The sequence below is a fragment of the Anabrus simplex genome, chromosome 12 (assembly GCF_040414725.1).
Source record: "Anabrus simplex isolate iqAnaSimp1 chromosome 12, ASM4041472v1, whole genome shotgun sequence".
Classification (NCBI taxonomy): Eukaryota; Metazoa; Arthropoda; class Insecta; order Orthoptera; family Tettigoniidae; genus Anabrus; species Anabrus simplex.
Genome location: NC_090276.1, coordinates 77,134,077 through 77,147,459, shown reverse-complemented (window position 1 = coordinate 77,147,459; position 13,383 = coordinate 77,134,077). Strand labels below are relative to the sequence as shown.

The 13,383-nt window shown below is 40.3% G+C and overlaps 1 protein-coding gene across 4 annotated transcripts in view; it reads right to left on the bottom strand.

Moving 5' to 3' along the window:
* LOC136884183 (palmitoyltransferase ZDHHC3) overlaps window positions 1-13,383 on the bottom strand; it is a 41,373-nt gene that overhangs the window by 7,605 nt on the left and 20,385 nt on the right. For 3 of the 4 annotated variants that reach the window (XM_067156218.2, XM_067156220.2, XM_068229851.1), the window contains exon 7: window positions 6,134-11,601. In XM_067156218.2, the coding sequence (XP_067012319.1) occupies window positions 11,443-11,601 (159 nt within the window). In that variant the 3' untranslated portion in view covers window positions 6,134-11,442. Of the gene's footprint in view, window positions 1-6,133; window positions 11,602-13,383 lie in introns of those variants that run through there. The other variant, XM_068229852.1, reaches the window with a different exon arrangement.

Sequence of the window (13,383 nt, the reverse complement as noted above, 5' to 3'; positions counted from 1 at the left end):
ATCTCGAGATGCACTAGCCTCAAAGGAGGTGGCAAACACAGCTCTCACTTTCACCAGCAAGTACGAACACTCCTCTGGGATCCCAAAGTACCAATAAATTGAAGCTGGCGATGTTCAGTCAGTACTTCATACCAATCTTAACCTATGGTATTGAAACCTACACCCTCACTAAGAAAGACTCATCAAGGTTGCAGGCATCTGAGATGAAGTTCCTTAGGTCCACAATTCAAAAAACAAAACTGGACAAGTTAAGGAATGATGTGGTTAGGAAGGAAGCTGGGATTGTTACATCATTGTTAGATTGGGTCAGCATGTCAAGACTGAGGTGGTTTGGGCACGTAATGGACGGAGCCAACAAGGACAGCTTATGTTAACTTGGAGAGACATGTGGCAGGAAGACCAAGAACGCACTGGATGGACATCGTAAAGATGGACATTGCACATCGGGGAACAACACTGGAGGACATCATTAACAACAGAACGTATCTCAATAAGACAGAATGGAAGAGGCTCGCCAACAGTACCCGGGAAATTGCACTGATGTTAGATTTGAATGTACTCATTGCCTTAATAAATACACTTGTTAATGTTAGTTAGGAGGTAAACATAACGTTTATATAGAAGCTTACTGAATTTCCATAAGTTAAAGATTACATTATTATGTAATGTAGTGAGTTAATATTTGAAGAATGAAATAATCAACGATATAACATAGAATTTAGGCATCTAATTTAATTAACTTCGAAGGAGACATTAAAATACGTAATGGAGCATACGGTGTGCCATGCAAGTGCTCGATGATCATCTATATCAATTAAACACTTAACTCAAACTCAAGAAGTACAAGTATTTAGAGGTGCAGTTTGCACCAAAATCTAGAGGGGAAATCCTTAATTTCTTAAAAAAGTGAGTATAAATATTTTATTTCAATGAAAATGCACTCTGTGCACATACATAATGTTTGTTATTCAGATGTGACCACGACTGATAAGAATGCCATACAGCTTATTCAACTAATATGCATTTAACGTGAGAAGGAGAATTCTTACCAACTGTAATGTGAAGGTTCTCACCATCTTGCCTTCACAACCAAAGTTGTTCACAAAATGTACCACCAAGAATCAATGAACTTCTTAAGTTTTCTGGGTTAGATCTGAAGAAATGTATTTTACCAGATATAAAACTGCAGGTGCCCAATCTAGGAATGTTTCCCTTGAGTTTAGGGGCACCAGCCATAGATAGAAACTTAACGGAAGACAATAAATTACTGTCGATGCCGTTCATGAAAAACTATGCATGTACGTTAAAACAGCAGTGTTTCTTTACTCTACACTGCATCACATAATCAGAGGAAATGAGGTACCTGAGTAGTGTCTGCTACACTTTTACCTGGAGGATGAACAGCTCGTTCTGTTTTCAAAACACCACATCCTGAACCTGCAACTTAAAGCCAAAAGCCCCTCTGACATAAAAAATGAATAATATAATGCTCCCCTGACGCATGTGTATGCATATTTACTAGCAGACGGACAGCAAGGATGTCATTAAATGTGCTCAAACATTCGGTGGTAAAGTAATCCTGCAGTGTGAGTATTTCCATCAATTTTGGTTTGGAAGGCTGTATCAGCCACTTCGCCCAGCTCACATTCTATGACTGTTGCCAGCTGTCTCAAGTGGCATGAATTCCATTTACTGAAACTTACTCAGAACACACACATTCTGAATTCCAACATAAAATCTCCATCATGGCTTTTAGAAGCAGAAGGAAGCAAGACTGGAACAATGAATAAGAAATCCTAAAAAAATCTACCAGCAAATACAAGGTCCATTTGTGCATTTGTTGCTGCTCAGGAAGTTAAAGAATGAAGAATTCTTTGGAGTCAACTATCATCTCCTTCGGAGTGTTTACATGGGGATGGGGCAGTCTACGAAAGTGTGGATGGTATTTTGAGTGATCACAGAGGAGGTCAATTTGTGTTTAGTGAAACATTTCTCAAGAATCTAACACCAACTGGATGCCTCATCATGATTAAAGGTGCCACATTCCTGCCACTAGGAAGCTTATTATTCTCCAAATGTGGGACAAGACATATAGAATTAGAACATAGGCAACTGTTGTAGATTCTATTACTACAGAAACTTTCCTCAAAATACTACTACAGTACTGTGTGTGTCCAAACATGTCGTGTTTCTCTATGGGGTCAGGTATGACGGGAGCTGAATCTTTGTTGCAATCTGATAGTCTCGTGAATCTTCGTAGCAAGTACTTACAACCTCATGGACTTCCTGACGTCAACCTCATCAGAGGAGTTACTAGATGAAATGAATGATGTGATATTTGATTGTGGAAGAGAGGGGGTGAAATCCGGTGTCTATGCTTGTCGAATAGCATCAAGGGGTCCGCTTAAGGCTGACCGATGAACAGAATCGTATGCCCTCACTTCATATGAATACTGCTGAGAGCTGTGGCAAACCCATCAGGGTGGGTTTCAAATGTGCGAGTCACCCAGCCCGGTGTGGATGTTAACAAAGACAAGGTCCCATTTTTGATAGAATCTGTCTCTTCTGGGGTGGGGATGGTAGAATAACACCCACGGTATCCCGTACCTGTAGTAAGAGAGCCCCAGGGGCTCTTAACTTGGTAGCGTGGGTTGGCGACCACGGGGGCCCTTAGCCAAGTCCTGGCAATTTCTCCACTTACTTGTGCCAGGCTCTTATCCTACCTCCCTTGTTCAACTCTTGTTCTTTTACGACCCTGATGGTGTTAGAGCACTCAAGGCCTAGGGAGTTTTTCATTTTCATGTCGTTCGTGGTCCTTGTCTTTCTTTCATTTTTCAAAGCATCGGACCCCTTCATTTTTTTTCCTCTGATGAGAGCTGTTAGAGGAAGTTTGCCTGGTTGTACTTCCTCTTAAAACAACAATCACCACCACCACCTGCCCTTCCTGTGCCACCTACGGTGCTAGAACCGCAGTGAGTTTTTGCCTACTAAGCAACTGCTGTTCATGCATATTACGATGTGACACAGTCAGCGCAACAAATCCTCTCAGCAGACTGGCGCCACTAACTCACCATCAGATAGCTCCTCAACTGTACTTACATAGGCTGAGGCACCTCGAACCGGCCCTCAAATCCAGGTAAAAGAAAAACAACCTAAATTCAGTGGGAATCAAATCCACGTCCTCTGGGTGAGAGGCTGACTCACTACTCTAATACGCAAATTCGGTTAAAACTAGTTTTCAGCCATGGGTAAGGTTTTTCACTATATGTTGGATCTCAAATTCAGAAAATGATAAATCATGTATTCAGAGAAATTTTTGCTACAAAATAATTTATCAGAACATTCCTAGGATGGAATACGAAATTTCAAACGTGGTTTGCTTCTTCCAAGGAATAAGAAAGCACAAGTGTTAGGATGAGAATTTTCTAACTTCATAGGAAAAGTTTATGTGACGTACTTCTTTTACAAGTTAATTTTCTAACCGTACATCACCTTGTGCTAGTCTCTGTTAATGTGTTTGAGAAAGAAGACTCATGGCTTTTCTCTCCGGTGCAGCTCGATCTGACGGCAGACTACGTGGCACTCAGTCGCCACGCTCATGTCAAGTGCAGAGCTGTGGGTTTTGAGGGTTTTGTAGACTTACCACGATGTATTCACAACGCCAGCTAAACTGCAACTGAGCACAACACAGTGCCATCTTATAACAGAGGATCGTACGATATAAACTTCCTCATGATCCACATTGACAAACACTCATATTAATAAGAAATTAAAATGAAGGTCAATACCATTTAATACAATGTCAAGTCACTTATACAATGGGACCAGTTTCGACTCCATCATGGGTCACCTTCAGCCATTGACTAAAACTGACAATATATAGTGCAAATACAATCAAATTAACACTTCAAAAATAACATGTACTCGTATTTTTGAATCATTGGTTGGTCCAAATTAAAACTTAAATACTGTTTACTTCAATATTGCATGAATTACATTGAAGTTCAAATGTTTAGCTTGACTATCACGTAGTGCACAAGCGGTGTTGGAGTCAGGTCAGCCAGCGCCACAACAGCCTGAGCCACTTAGCCCAGCAATTATTATTAATCCCTGATGGGAAAAAATTGAAATTTTATCATATTCATTTTTTACATAGTATTCCTCGCTTGGCTCCTTTAACTACGACCCGGATGACAAACATTTCTTTGGAGAACACTGAAGAGCTTCCCCGATCTCCAACTTAGAGGCAAATATTTGAGGACTTTAACTGCAAAACAGTGATTAAATGTGGTTTGAATGGTGTCAGAAAAATCTACAGTGTGCAATGAAGCTGGAATATGATGTTGCGTGATAGTGCAAGTGCTGGGTCGTGTTTTTAATAATCTTAATGAGGTTTGGTTGCTGTTTGAATGTAACTGTGGGGCTTTTGAAGATCATGGGTGTGGGGCAATGATGACAGAAGAATGACTGCTTGTTTTAAAATGTGGTCTGAAGGGTCTGGTTGTAGGAGACATGGGCTGTCTGTTTCCCCCATACGGCAAGGAGTAAAATGTGGCAAAAAGCATGATTCACGAGCAAAGCATGGCGGTGTGTAAACATCTCGCATCCTATTTGTCTTTCCTGAGGTGAACAGTTGTTGCACGTGGCCAACCTGAATGTCCCATCACATGGAAGATGCGGTTTATCCACATCACAAGCCGATGAACGTGAAGCACAAACACACAAGTTACACATATGCACAGAGAGAATTAAAAAAAATATGTCAACATTTTTCTACATAAATTAACACAACACTGAGCATTCCCCTAGTCAGGGCAAGCAATGATAAGACAGAGGCTTTTCATCTCATCCACTTATACCTGAGATGACCTTCAAGATTACACTGCTGCTGTTGTGATTTTATCACGTTCATAGAGTTCAGTGCCAGAACAAGTTTCCTTCTGCCCACAAACCACCTCCTAACTTGAATCATCACCAATGCTGACTACTACAGATCCTGTGGCTGTCACCACAATATCAAGTCTGATCATCACCATCGGAGCCTGATTCAATGCCCTTTTGGAGCAAAGTGCTCTCCCATCTTGGGCTTCCTACATCTATCACTCTGCTACTGCCTTCATCTATTTCCGGGGATCAACCCAGCAATATTCTTTCCATCCTTTGCTGACAGACAAGAAGTTGGTTGACCGCATCCCACCAAGGGCAGAACACTTCTCTACTGATAATCATTCTTGAGAATGAAGCAAAGGCTGCTCTCAAAGAATGGAGAAACAATAAAATACATCTCAAATGCTGAAGTTTTCTGCCCATACTTCACTGAGGAGCTCTTATGCATTAGTAAACCTATCAACATAAAGCTACTGTTCAAATTCTACCAAACGGAGCTGAGCTCCACCGTTTGAGTTGCTCACGTAATCCTCTTCTTCAGCCCCACACTTCTAGAGAGCTATGTAAATTTCCTTAAATTGGTGATGAAAGTCTGGACAGTGGTCTAGCCACTTGACTAACAACAAGAAAGGCATCCAGTTGAGCAAAGGTTTGACTGCATTTAATATTTTCAATGAGTGTTTGTTGGTAATAATAAGGCACTCTACTAGTGAATGTCATAAAAAATACTCATGGATGAACTCTGTGTGCAAGGTGGTATTATAGTGTAAGCATTCCATTTTTGTTTCATATTACGTGAAGATCGACGGAAAACACGCAAAATAAAATTGTCCGTCACTGGGCATATCTTTTCTTAGAGTAAGATGAGAACCTCAGCTGCGTATTCAACACAGTAGATAGTTTGCCTTCTACCCCTGTAACTGCACCAGAAGAGGAATCTAAACTTGAACGCTTCTTCTCATTTTTATCAGGTATGTTGTTTACATATTCCCTCCTGTACATCTAGTTCCAGAATTTCATTTCAGTCAGTTGAAAGACTAATTACAACTTATAGCTGTAAAAAGACACAGTAATAAAGAAAGAACACCCTCCAATGTGTATGTATGTTGAGTAAACTTGTCAATGATTGAGAACTGATGAGTTATGAACATCGTCCACTGTAATCTTGGTAACTTTGAGAATGTTCAGTACTTGGCTTGGACTGAAGCCAGTTTGCTTGCTCCGATCGTAGTTTGCTATAGTGTAATAGAATGTAAATGCATGGAATGATTTTTGAGGAAATAAAAGTGCAAAAATGAATTAAAGAGAATCTTGTATGACATTATTTTTAGTGATAAATAATAACCTACTAAAACGTCTCAAGTGGCGAGTAAACTGCCTACATTGATAGAATTTAGTACAGATAAGATTTAGTACATTGCACAAGTAGAAATAGCAAGGATTTTTTCAAATGTGTGATTGTTGAGGTTCGTTTGGTTGCCTTTTTTGGTGATGTCAATTTCTATAGCTTCTTTAATGATTTTCTTTTATTTTAGATTTTAGATGTTAATGTCTGTGAAATGGTGTGAACTGTTGTTATACATGTTCTCTGAAGGCTGAGTGCCGTTTTCATCTCGCTGCATTTCTGTGTTCTTGGTATCTGTTTTGTTTTGATCTTTATATGTGGCATTGCAGTTCGGTTCTTGACATTTGAGTTCATAAACTCTTTTTTGTTTAGTTGCATTTGCTGATGTGTCACTGCAGAGTGTTGTTCATTGTGAAGGCCATTTTTTTTCTCATTTATTGAAAATATTAGCTATTTTGTACGTTATCTTGTACATCGAGTTGAAGACAATCAATGTGTGGTTTTTCTATATTTTTTAATAATCGATCCACTGTCAGGAAGGTGGTTGTTTTCTTTCGCAATTTGTTTTGTTGTTTGTATTTTGGTATTGGTGATTGTTTTTTTTTCATGACTGTTCTTTACACATTGTACACCGTACGAGCTGTGTCATTTATCGCCTGCACGGCACACGTTCTCTCGATTTTCATCGTTGATATATGAAACAAACGTACTTTGTGCCTTTATCGCACAGCATTATAAGATTTGGTTCATACAGTTCTCGATGGTAGCAAGCTACAGCTCTACAAAGTTGTGTCGACTGAACAGACTTAACAGATCCCGCATAATATTTATGTAGATGTATCTCTTGTGCAAACAATTCTGAACGGCCTAAAAACTAAATAAACTCAATATCAGCCACACTGTATTAGTTAAGGGTATACAGTATATTGAAGTTTTTAAATAAGAAAAACTTGCTAATTTCAATCCAGAATTTCCACAGTAAGGATCTAATTAATTGTAGTACAGTTTTTACAGATATGAAGTAGAAAGTATGGACACAAACATACAGAAATAAATAAATACTTAAGTTAAAAACCAGTATTTAATTTTAAAATCCAAATTTAGTGAAAAATGGCCAGCCAATGCATTAAAATGTATGAAAGTGAGTAAGACCTCAATGTGTTAAAGGAGCCTAACATCCAGGTCATCAATCCTTTTGGTATTGAAATCTGCTTTGCTCATTGGCATAGAAATTGCTCTGTGCTTCACTGCATTTTACAAAGTAACAAACACTCACAACTTTATGCAATGTAAACAAATTTGTAAGTACGTAGGCAAGTTAATAAGAATCTGCAATTTTGCACGAACTATCTTTAGGTTAGTTCTGTGGCGTTGTGTGCTCGCCAGCCGCTAGATGGCACCGTTGTCTATGTCTATGGCAGGTTTCGGCGTTATAAGAGCAGTACAGCTTGTGCTGTTGCGACGTAATATGGACGCACCACTCTCTGTTTGCACCAAGGAAGAACAGCATTCTGTAATCTGTTTCTTGTGGTCTGAGGGTGTACCAGGAGCGGAAATTCATAGAAGACTATCATCACAGTACAGGGACAATGTTTTGCCGCAGCAAAGTGTTTACCAGTGGATCGAACAGTTCAAAAGTGGTTGCATGAGCGTGAAGCATCAGGAAAGATCCGGGCGTCCATCTGCAGCCATAACTGATACCAATATTGAACAAGTGCGTGATATGATCCTGAATAACAGAGGAGTGAGTGTTGATGATGCGGCAAACCATATGCACATCAGCCATGGTTCTGCATATGAAATCATGCACAACAGGCTTAACTTTCACAAAGTCTGTTCGAGATGGGTCCCAAAACAACTCAATGAAGAACAGAAGCACAATCGTGTGAGATTCTGTCAGCACCTACTGGACCGTCATGCTAACGAAGGTGAAACGTTCCTGAAACGGATCATCACTGGAGATGAAACATGGGTTCACACTACGAACCACAGAGCAAAAGTCAGAGCATGGAATGGAAGCATCCCAGATCCCCAGTCGAAAAGAAATTCAAAAGTCAACCTTCTGCAGTAAAAGTGATGCTCATAGTGTTTTGGGACTCTCAAGGGCCAATCCTAGATTATTACCAGGAAAAGGGGGAAACAGTGAACAGTAAACATTACAGTGATATGCTGGTAAACAAGCCGAAACCTGCAATTTGCAACAAACGCAGAGGTCGATTGTCGGAAGGAGTTCTTTTGTTGCATGACAATGCGCGTCCACACACCGCCGTCCACACCGCTCAAACTCATCAGATGCTGCATTTCGAGGTGTTGGAGCATCCTGCATGCAGTCTCGATCTCACCCCGTTGGCTTACCATCCGTTTGGGCCACTTAAAAATGCTCTAAGAGGCCGTCGATTCAGCTCCGATCAACAGGTGAAAGAAGCGGTGCATACGTGGCTTGCTGCGCAACCAAAAAACCCTTTTTTACAGAGGATATCAGAAAGCTTGTGAAACGGTGGACCGTGTGCACTGAAAAGGAGGGTGACTGTTAAAAAAATGATACCAACAAAAAGTGTCTCCTCTCTTTGTAATAAATTACAAATATTGATTGCGGATAGGTATGTTGTAGTGTTGCAATTAGTGATTTGACAAAATGAAAAGCTTTTAAGTTGTAGTTACTGGGATGACACTGAAAAAAACCTACTGTTGGCAACACTGACACCAATAAGCAGCAGCAGCAGCAATGTAACCTTGAGGTCCGTTAGATCGTCACACAGCACAACCAATAATACTAAAGCAGAAACAACATTCGTTACTATCATAAACATTTCACCAACACATATATATTTTATTGCATGATAACATTCACCAGGATGATAATAATAATGTCTTACGAAGGCAGGGTCTACAGAGTGTTGTGCACATAGTCCAGGCAAGGACAAGGCTCCGTCAGGCTTCTCCAGTTGTTTAACACAAAGTTACCCATATAAACACAAAAATGAGAACACTTTGCTGATTTACGGTATCCATCGCCAGAAATTTAATGTCGTGATTAGATCCAGTAAATCATGCACGGGCCTGGTACACTCGTGAGACGGGCGAGGTGCTCAAGCTGTTGTTCACGTGCAGTCTCTTATTTCTCTCAACAGTTTGTACGTCCAAAACATTTTGATTTACGAACATACTTGAGGTGATCAGCGATAGCACTAGTTTCTCAAAACTGTCATCGATTAAAAGGGAAGTGCTCTTCCGTAGATGGTGTGGAGAAAATGACAATTATAAGGCTAATTCTAATCTTCAATTTGTTGATAGAGGAGGGATACTGCTGAAATGTGTTGATGAAAAGCGCAGTCTATCGTGTGGCTCTTGCCAGGTTTACCTGCATGGGTACACGATCAGTGCCTATTTAGAAATTCTCCGGGCTGGTTTTAACTGTGGGCATTTTAGTACTTCAACTTTCAAACATCAATTGTAAGCTGTCATACAAGCCCACCATTCAGAGCAGTGTTCTCGTAGCACAGTGGTCAAGGCGTTCACTCTGTAATCTGTGGGTTCGAGTTGCCATCAGATTATTTCTTTGTTTAATTTAATTTTAACGCAAAAACTGAAAATTTCCATTATGTGAACATCATCCCTTCAACTGTGACACACCAATTAACTAGAGTAACATTTAATGTAGTACTGATAACAAATTACGTTTTTTTTAAGAACTGCAAAAGAAGGAAATACAGAGAAGTAAAAGGAGAATACATGGAATGTTCTATGACTTCACAGAGCAACTGAACACTGTCTCATATGACAGCTTATTGCTGGTGTTTGAAAACTGAAACACTAAAATCTCAACAATCAAAGCCCGTTTGAGAGATTTTCTGATTAACACAACAAAATCAGTGCATGTCACAGTACAGACTCCCCTCATGAGGAAAGTAATGTAAATATATTATGAATGAATAATAAAGTTACTATTTGCAGTACAGAGTCCAACAAGAATCAGGGTCATGTTACTGCTTTTGAATGGCAATTCAACAAAAATCCTACTAAATTGTCCAAAATTATTTCAATTACGCAGTATACACAGTCCTGTTTAGTTTTTCACATTAACGTATGAATAAATCTTAACTTCTCGAAAAATTAATTACAGATTAAGGTGCAAGGCTTTGTCTGCCCTGTGTTACTCCATGGCATGAAGACCAAGAATAAAAGCTTCAATAATAAAAAAACAGAAGCCTTTGAGATGTCGTCTACTGCAAGTTCCCTGGACTGTTCGACTATGGAACAATGATGGCTTGAAATGAACGATCAAACAGAATTAATCCAGACTGGAGAAGAAAAAGAAGATTATGATATTTGATGTGATAAGTAACTCGTATTCCCCTATATTTTATTCCCTACTGTGAAACTCAAATGGGATGTTATGATAATTGCTCAAAATTGTATGTGGAGTAAATACGGTAATTGAACATGTCTTATGTTAACCCCTTCCCAGCGTCATCCAAGTTCGTGTGTTTATTACAGATTACGTCAACCGCTTATAAGCGTTGGAAGTTTATATATACTTCTGACATCTATTGCCTTTATTTTGCAACAAAGTACTACATTTTATTTCCATGGAATATCGTATTCCTTTTAGAATTCATGTTGCCGTGCACACATATTTTCCGTGTGGTCAGGAGTCGAAGCAATACGGCTTTCCGCGTTAAACCTGCGAGAGTAAACAAACAAGTAATTTAGCAAACAGTGATACTGAGCGAATGCTCTTGCTTTGCAATGAAAGTAAAGACAAAAGTGACAATTATTCTTCCAAATCGAGTGATAAATTCCACGATGACGGACATGATTGTGAAGAAATTGAAGACGTTCAGACTGACTGGGTTACGTTTGGAGGGCCATGCAACAGATTTGATTTTACTGGCAATTTCATGCTAATTTTGGGGATAATCCCGAACCATTGACAATATTTGAACATTTTCTTAGTGAAGAAAAATTATCTGGAGTAATTTTTTTTTAAATACACAATGCGTGGAAAATTAATGCTCGGGTAAGGGGTTAACAGTTTTTTAAATGTATATGCTTATTCCTAATAATGGAAGGAAAGAAGTCGCAAGTGACTGCACTGAAACAGGCCTAAGAATATGGAGACTGCACTATGTCACATCTCTCGCTCGACCTGGCTGGATCAGCCTGGGTAAGAAGCCCAGTCCTAAACACACCGTGGATCAGTCGCAGCGTCACACGGAGTACAGGTAGTTTTCCAGCTTGGTCTTGGAGGGCGGCCGCGTGAAAGGCGAGAACCAGGCCAGGGAGAAGCGCCCGAACACCGCCTGGATGCTCTTCCAGCGGGACTTCTTCACCCACCTCGCCTCCTCCTTCTTCAGTTGCTCGATGCCCTGGAAAACGTCATTACACATCTCATTACATTGAACTTCAACTTAAACGAAATCACAGATAAAACATTCTTTTCAACACAGCCATACCCATTCTAAAAGACACATATTTAAAAAGAATCAGCAAACACAAACCCACACACATCCCACTCCACACCACCCCTCCACAAGCTGCTTCCCCCTCCCCACCACCTCTCTTTCTTAATGATACGACAGCCACAAGACGTACATGCAACAACGTGCAACACGTTCCCAACTATGCTCGAGGACATATCCAGCTCACACGTAAGTAACAAACACACACACCATGTACACAACCTATTTAACAGGCACTCTCTATCAGTTACTGTAGTACCTACCTTCCTTTTCTTCTTTCTCAGATTTTTTAAATTTACCTGAGGGAAAGCAAGTATTAAAACGGGGAGCACGCACAACTTGCTTTCATTGATTTCAATATGTCGCACACAGCAACGTAAACCTCAACAAGGAAGTCTAATATAAACTAGCATGCTTTTCAGCATTGATATACGAGGACGGTTTGAAAAGTTCTCGGAATCACTGCTAGATGTCAGTGCTAGAGCAATGAGGTTCCCGTGCAATAATCACACATCCTTTGTGAGTGAACACGTGGTGCGTCAGTGCTCTAGCTGCAGGAGTGTGGTAGTGAAGACTCTTTGTTGTTGTTCCCGCGTAGTGATTTGTGACAATGGAAAAAACTGAGATTCGAGCAGTGATTAAATACTTTGTAAAGAAAGGTATGTAAGCAAAGGAAATTCATGCCGACTTTCAGAACACACTGGGGGACCCTGCTCCTTCATTTTCAACTGTTGCCAAGTGGACCAGGCGAGTTTAAATTTGGTTGGGAGAGCTTGGATGATGATCCGTGTAGTGGACGGCCAAAAAGTGTTACAACCCCAGAATTTATCGCAAAAATGCATAAAATGGTCATGGAGGATCGTCGACTGAAAGTGCAGGAGATTGCTGAAGCTGTAGGGATGTCTTCTGAACAGGTATATTATATTTTAACCGAAGAATTGGGTATGAAAAAATTACCCGCAAGATGGGTGCTGCGGCTCTTGACATTGGATAATAAACGCACCAGATTGGAAATGTCCGAACAAAATCTGGCCCGTTTTCAGTGCAACCAACAAGATTTCTTGCGCCGGTTTGTGACTACAGATGAAACTTGGGTCCACTACTATACCCCAGAGACAAAACAGCAGTCAAAGCAGTGGAAACATGCTGATTCACCACCACCCAAAGAAAGCAAAGGCAGTGCGTTCAGCCGGAAAGGTCATGGCCTGTTTTCTGGGATGCAAAAGGCATTCTGCTGATAGATTATCTTCCTACTGGCCAAACAATTACAGGGCAATACTATGCAAACCTCCTAGACCAACCACAGGAAAAGATACGCGAAACAAAGCCTGGTTTGGCAAGGAAAAAGGTCATCTTTCATCAGGACAACACTCCGCTGCATACAAGTGTTATTGCCATGGCAAAACTTCATGAACTGGGGTACGAATTGTTGCCACATCCACCTTATTCACCTGATTTGGCACCATCAGACTTTCATCTATTCCCCAAGTTGAAAATTTTCCTCGGTGGACGGAGATTTTCTACAAGGGAAAAACTGGCAGCCGAATTGGAGAGGTATTTTGCAGGTCTGGAGGAATCTCATTTTCGAGATGGGATCAAGGCATTGGAACATCGCTGGACCAAATGCATTAGTCTACAGGGAGACTATAAAAGCAGTTCCACTGAAGTAAGATACTTAATTCTAGTACA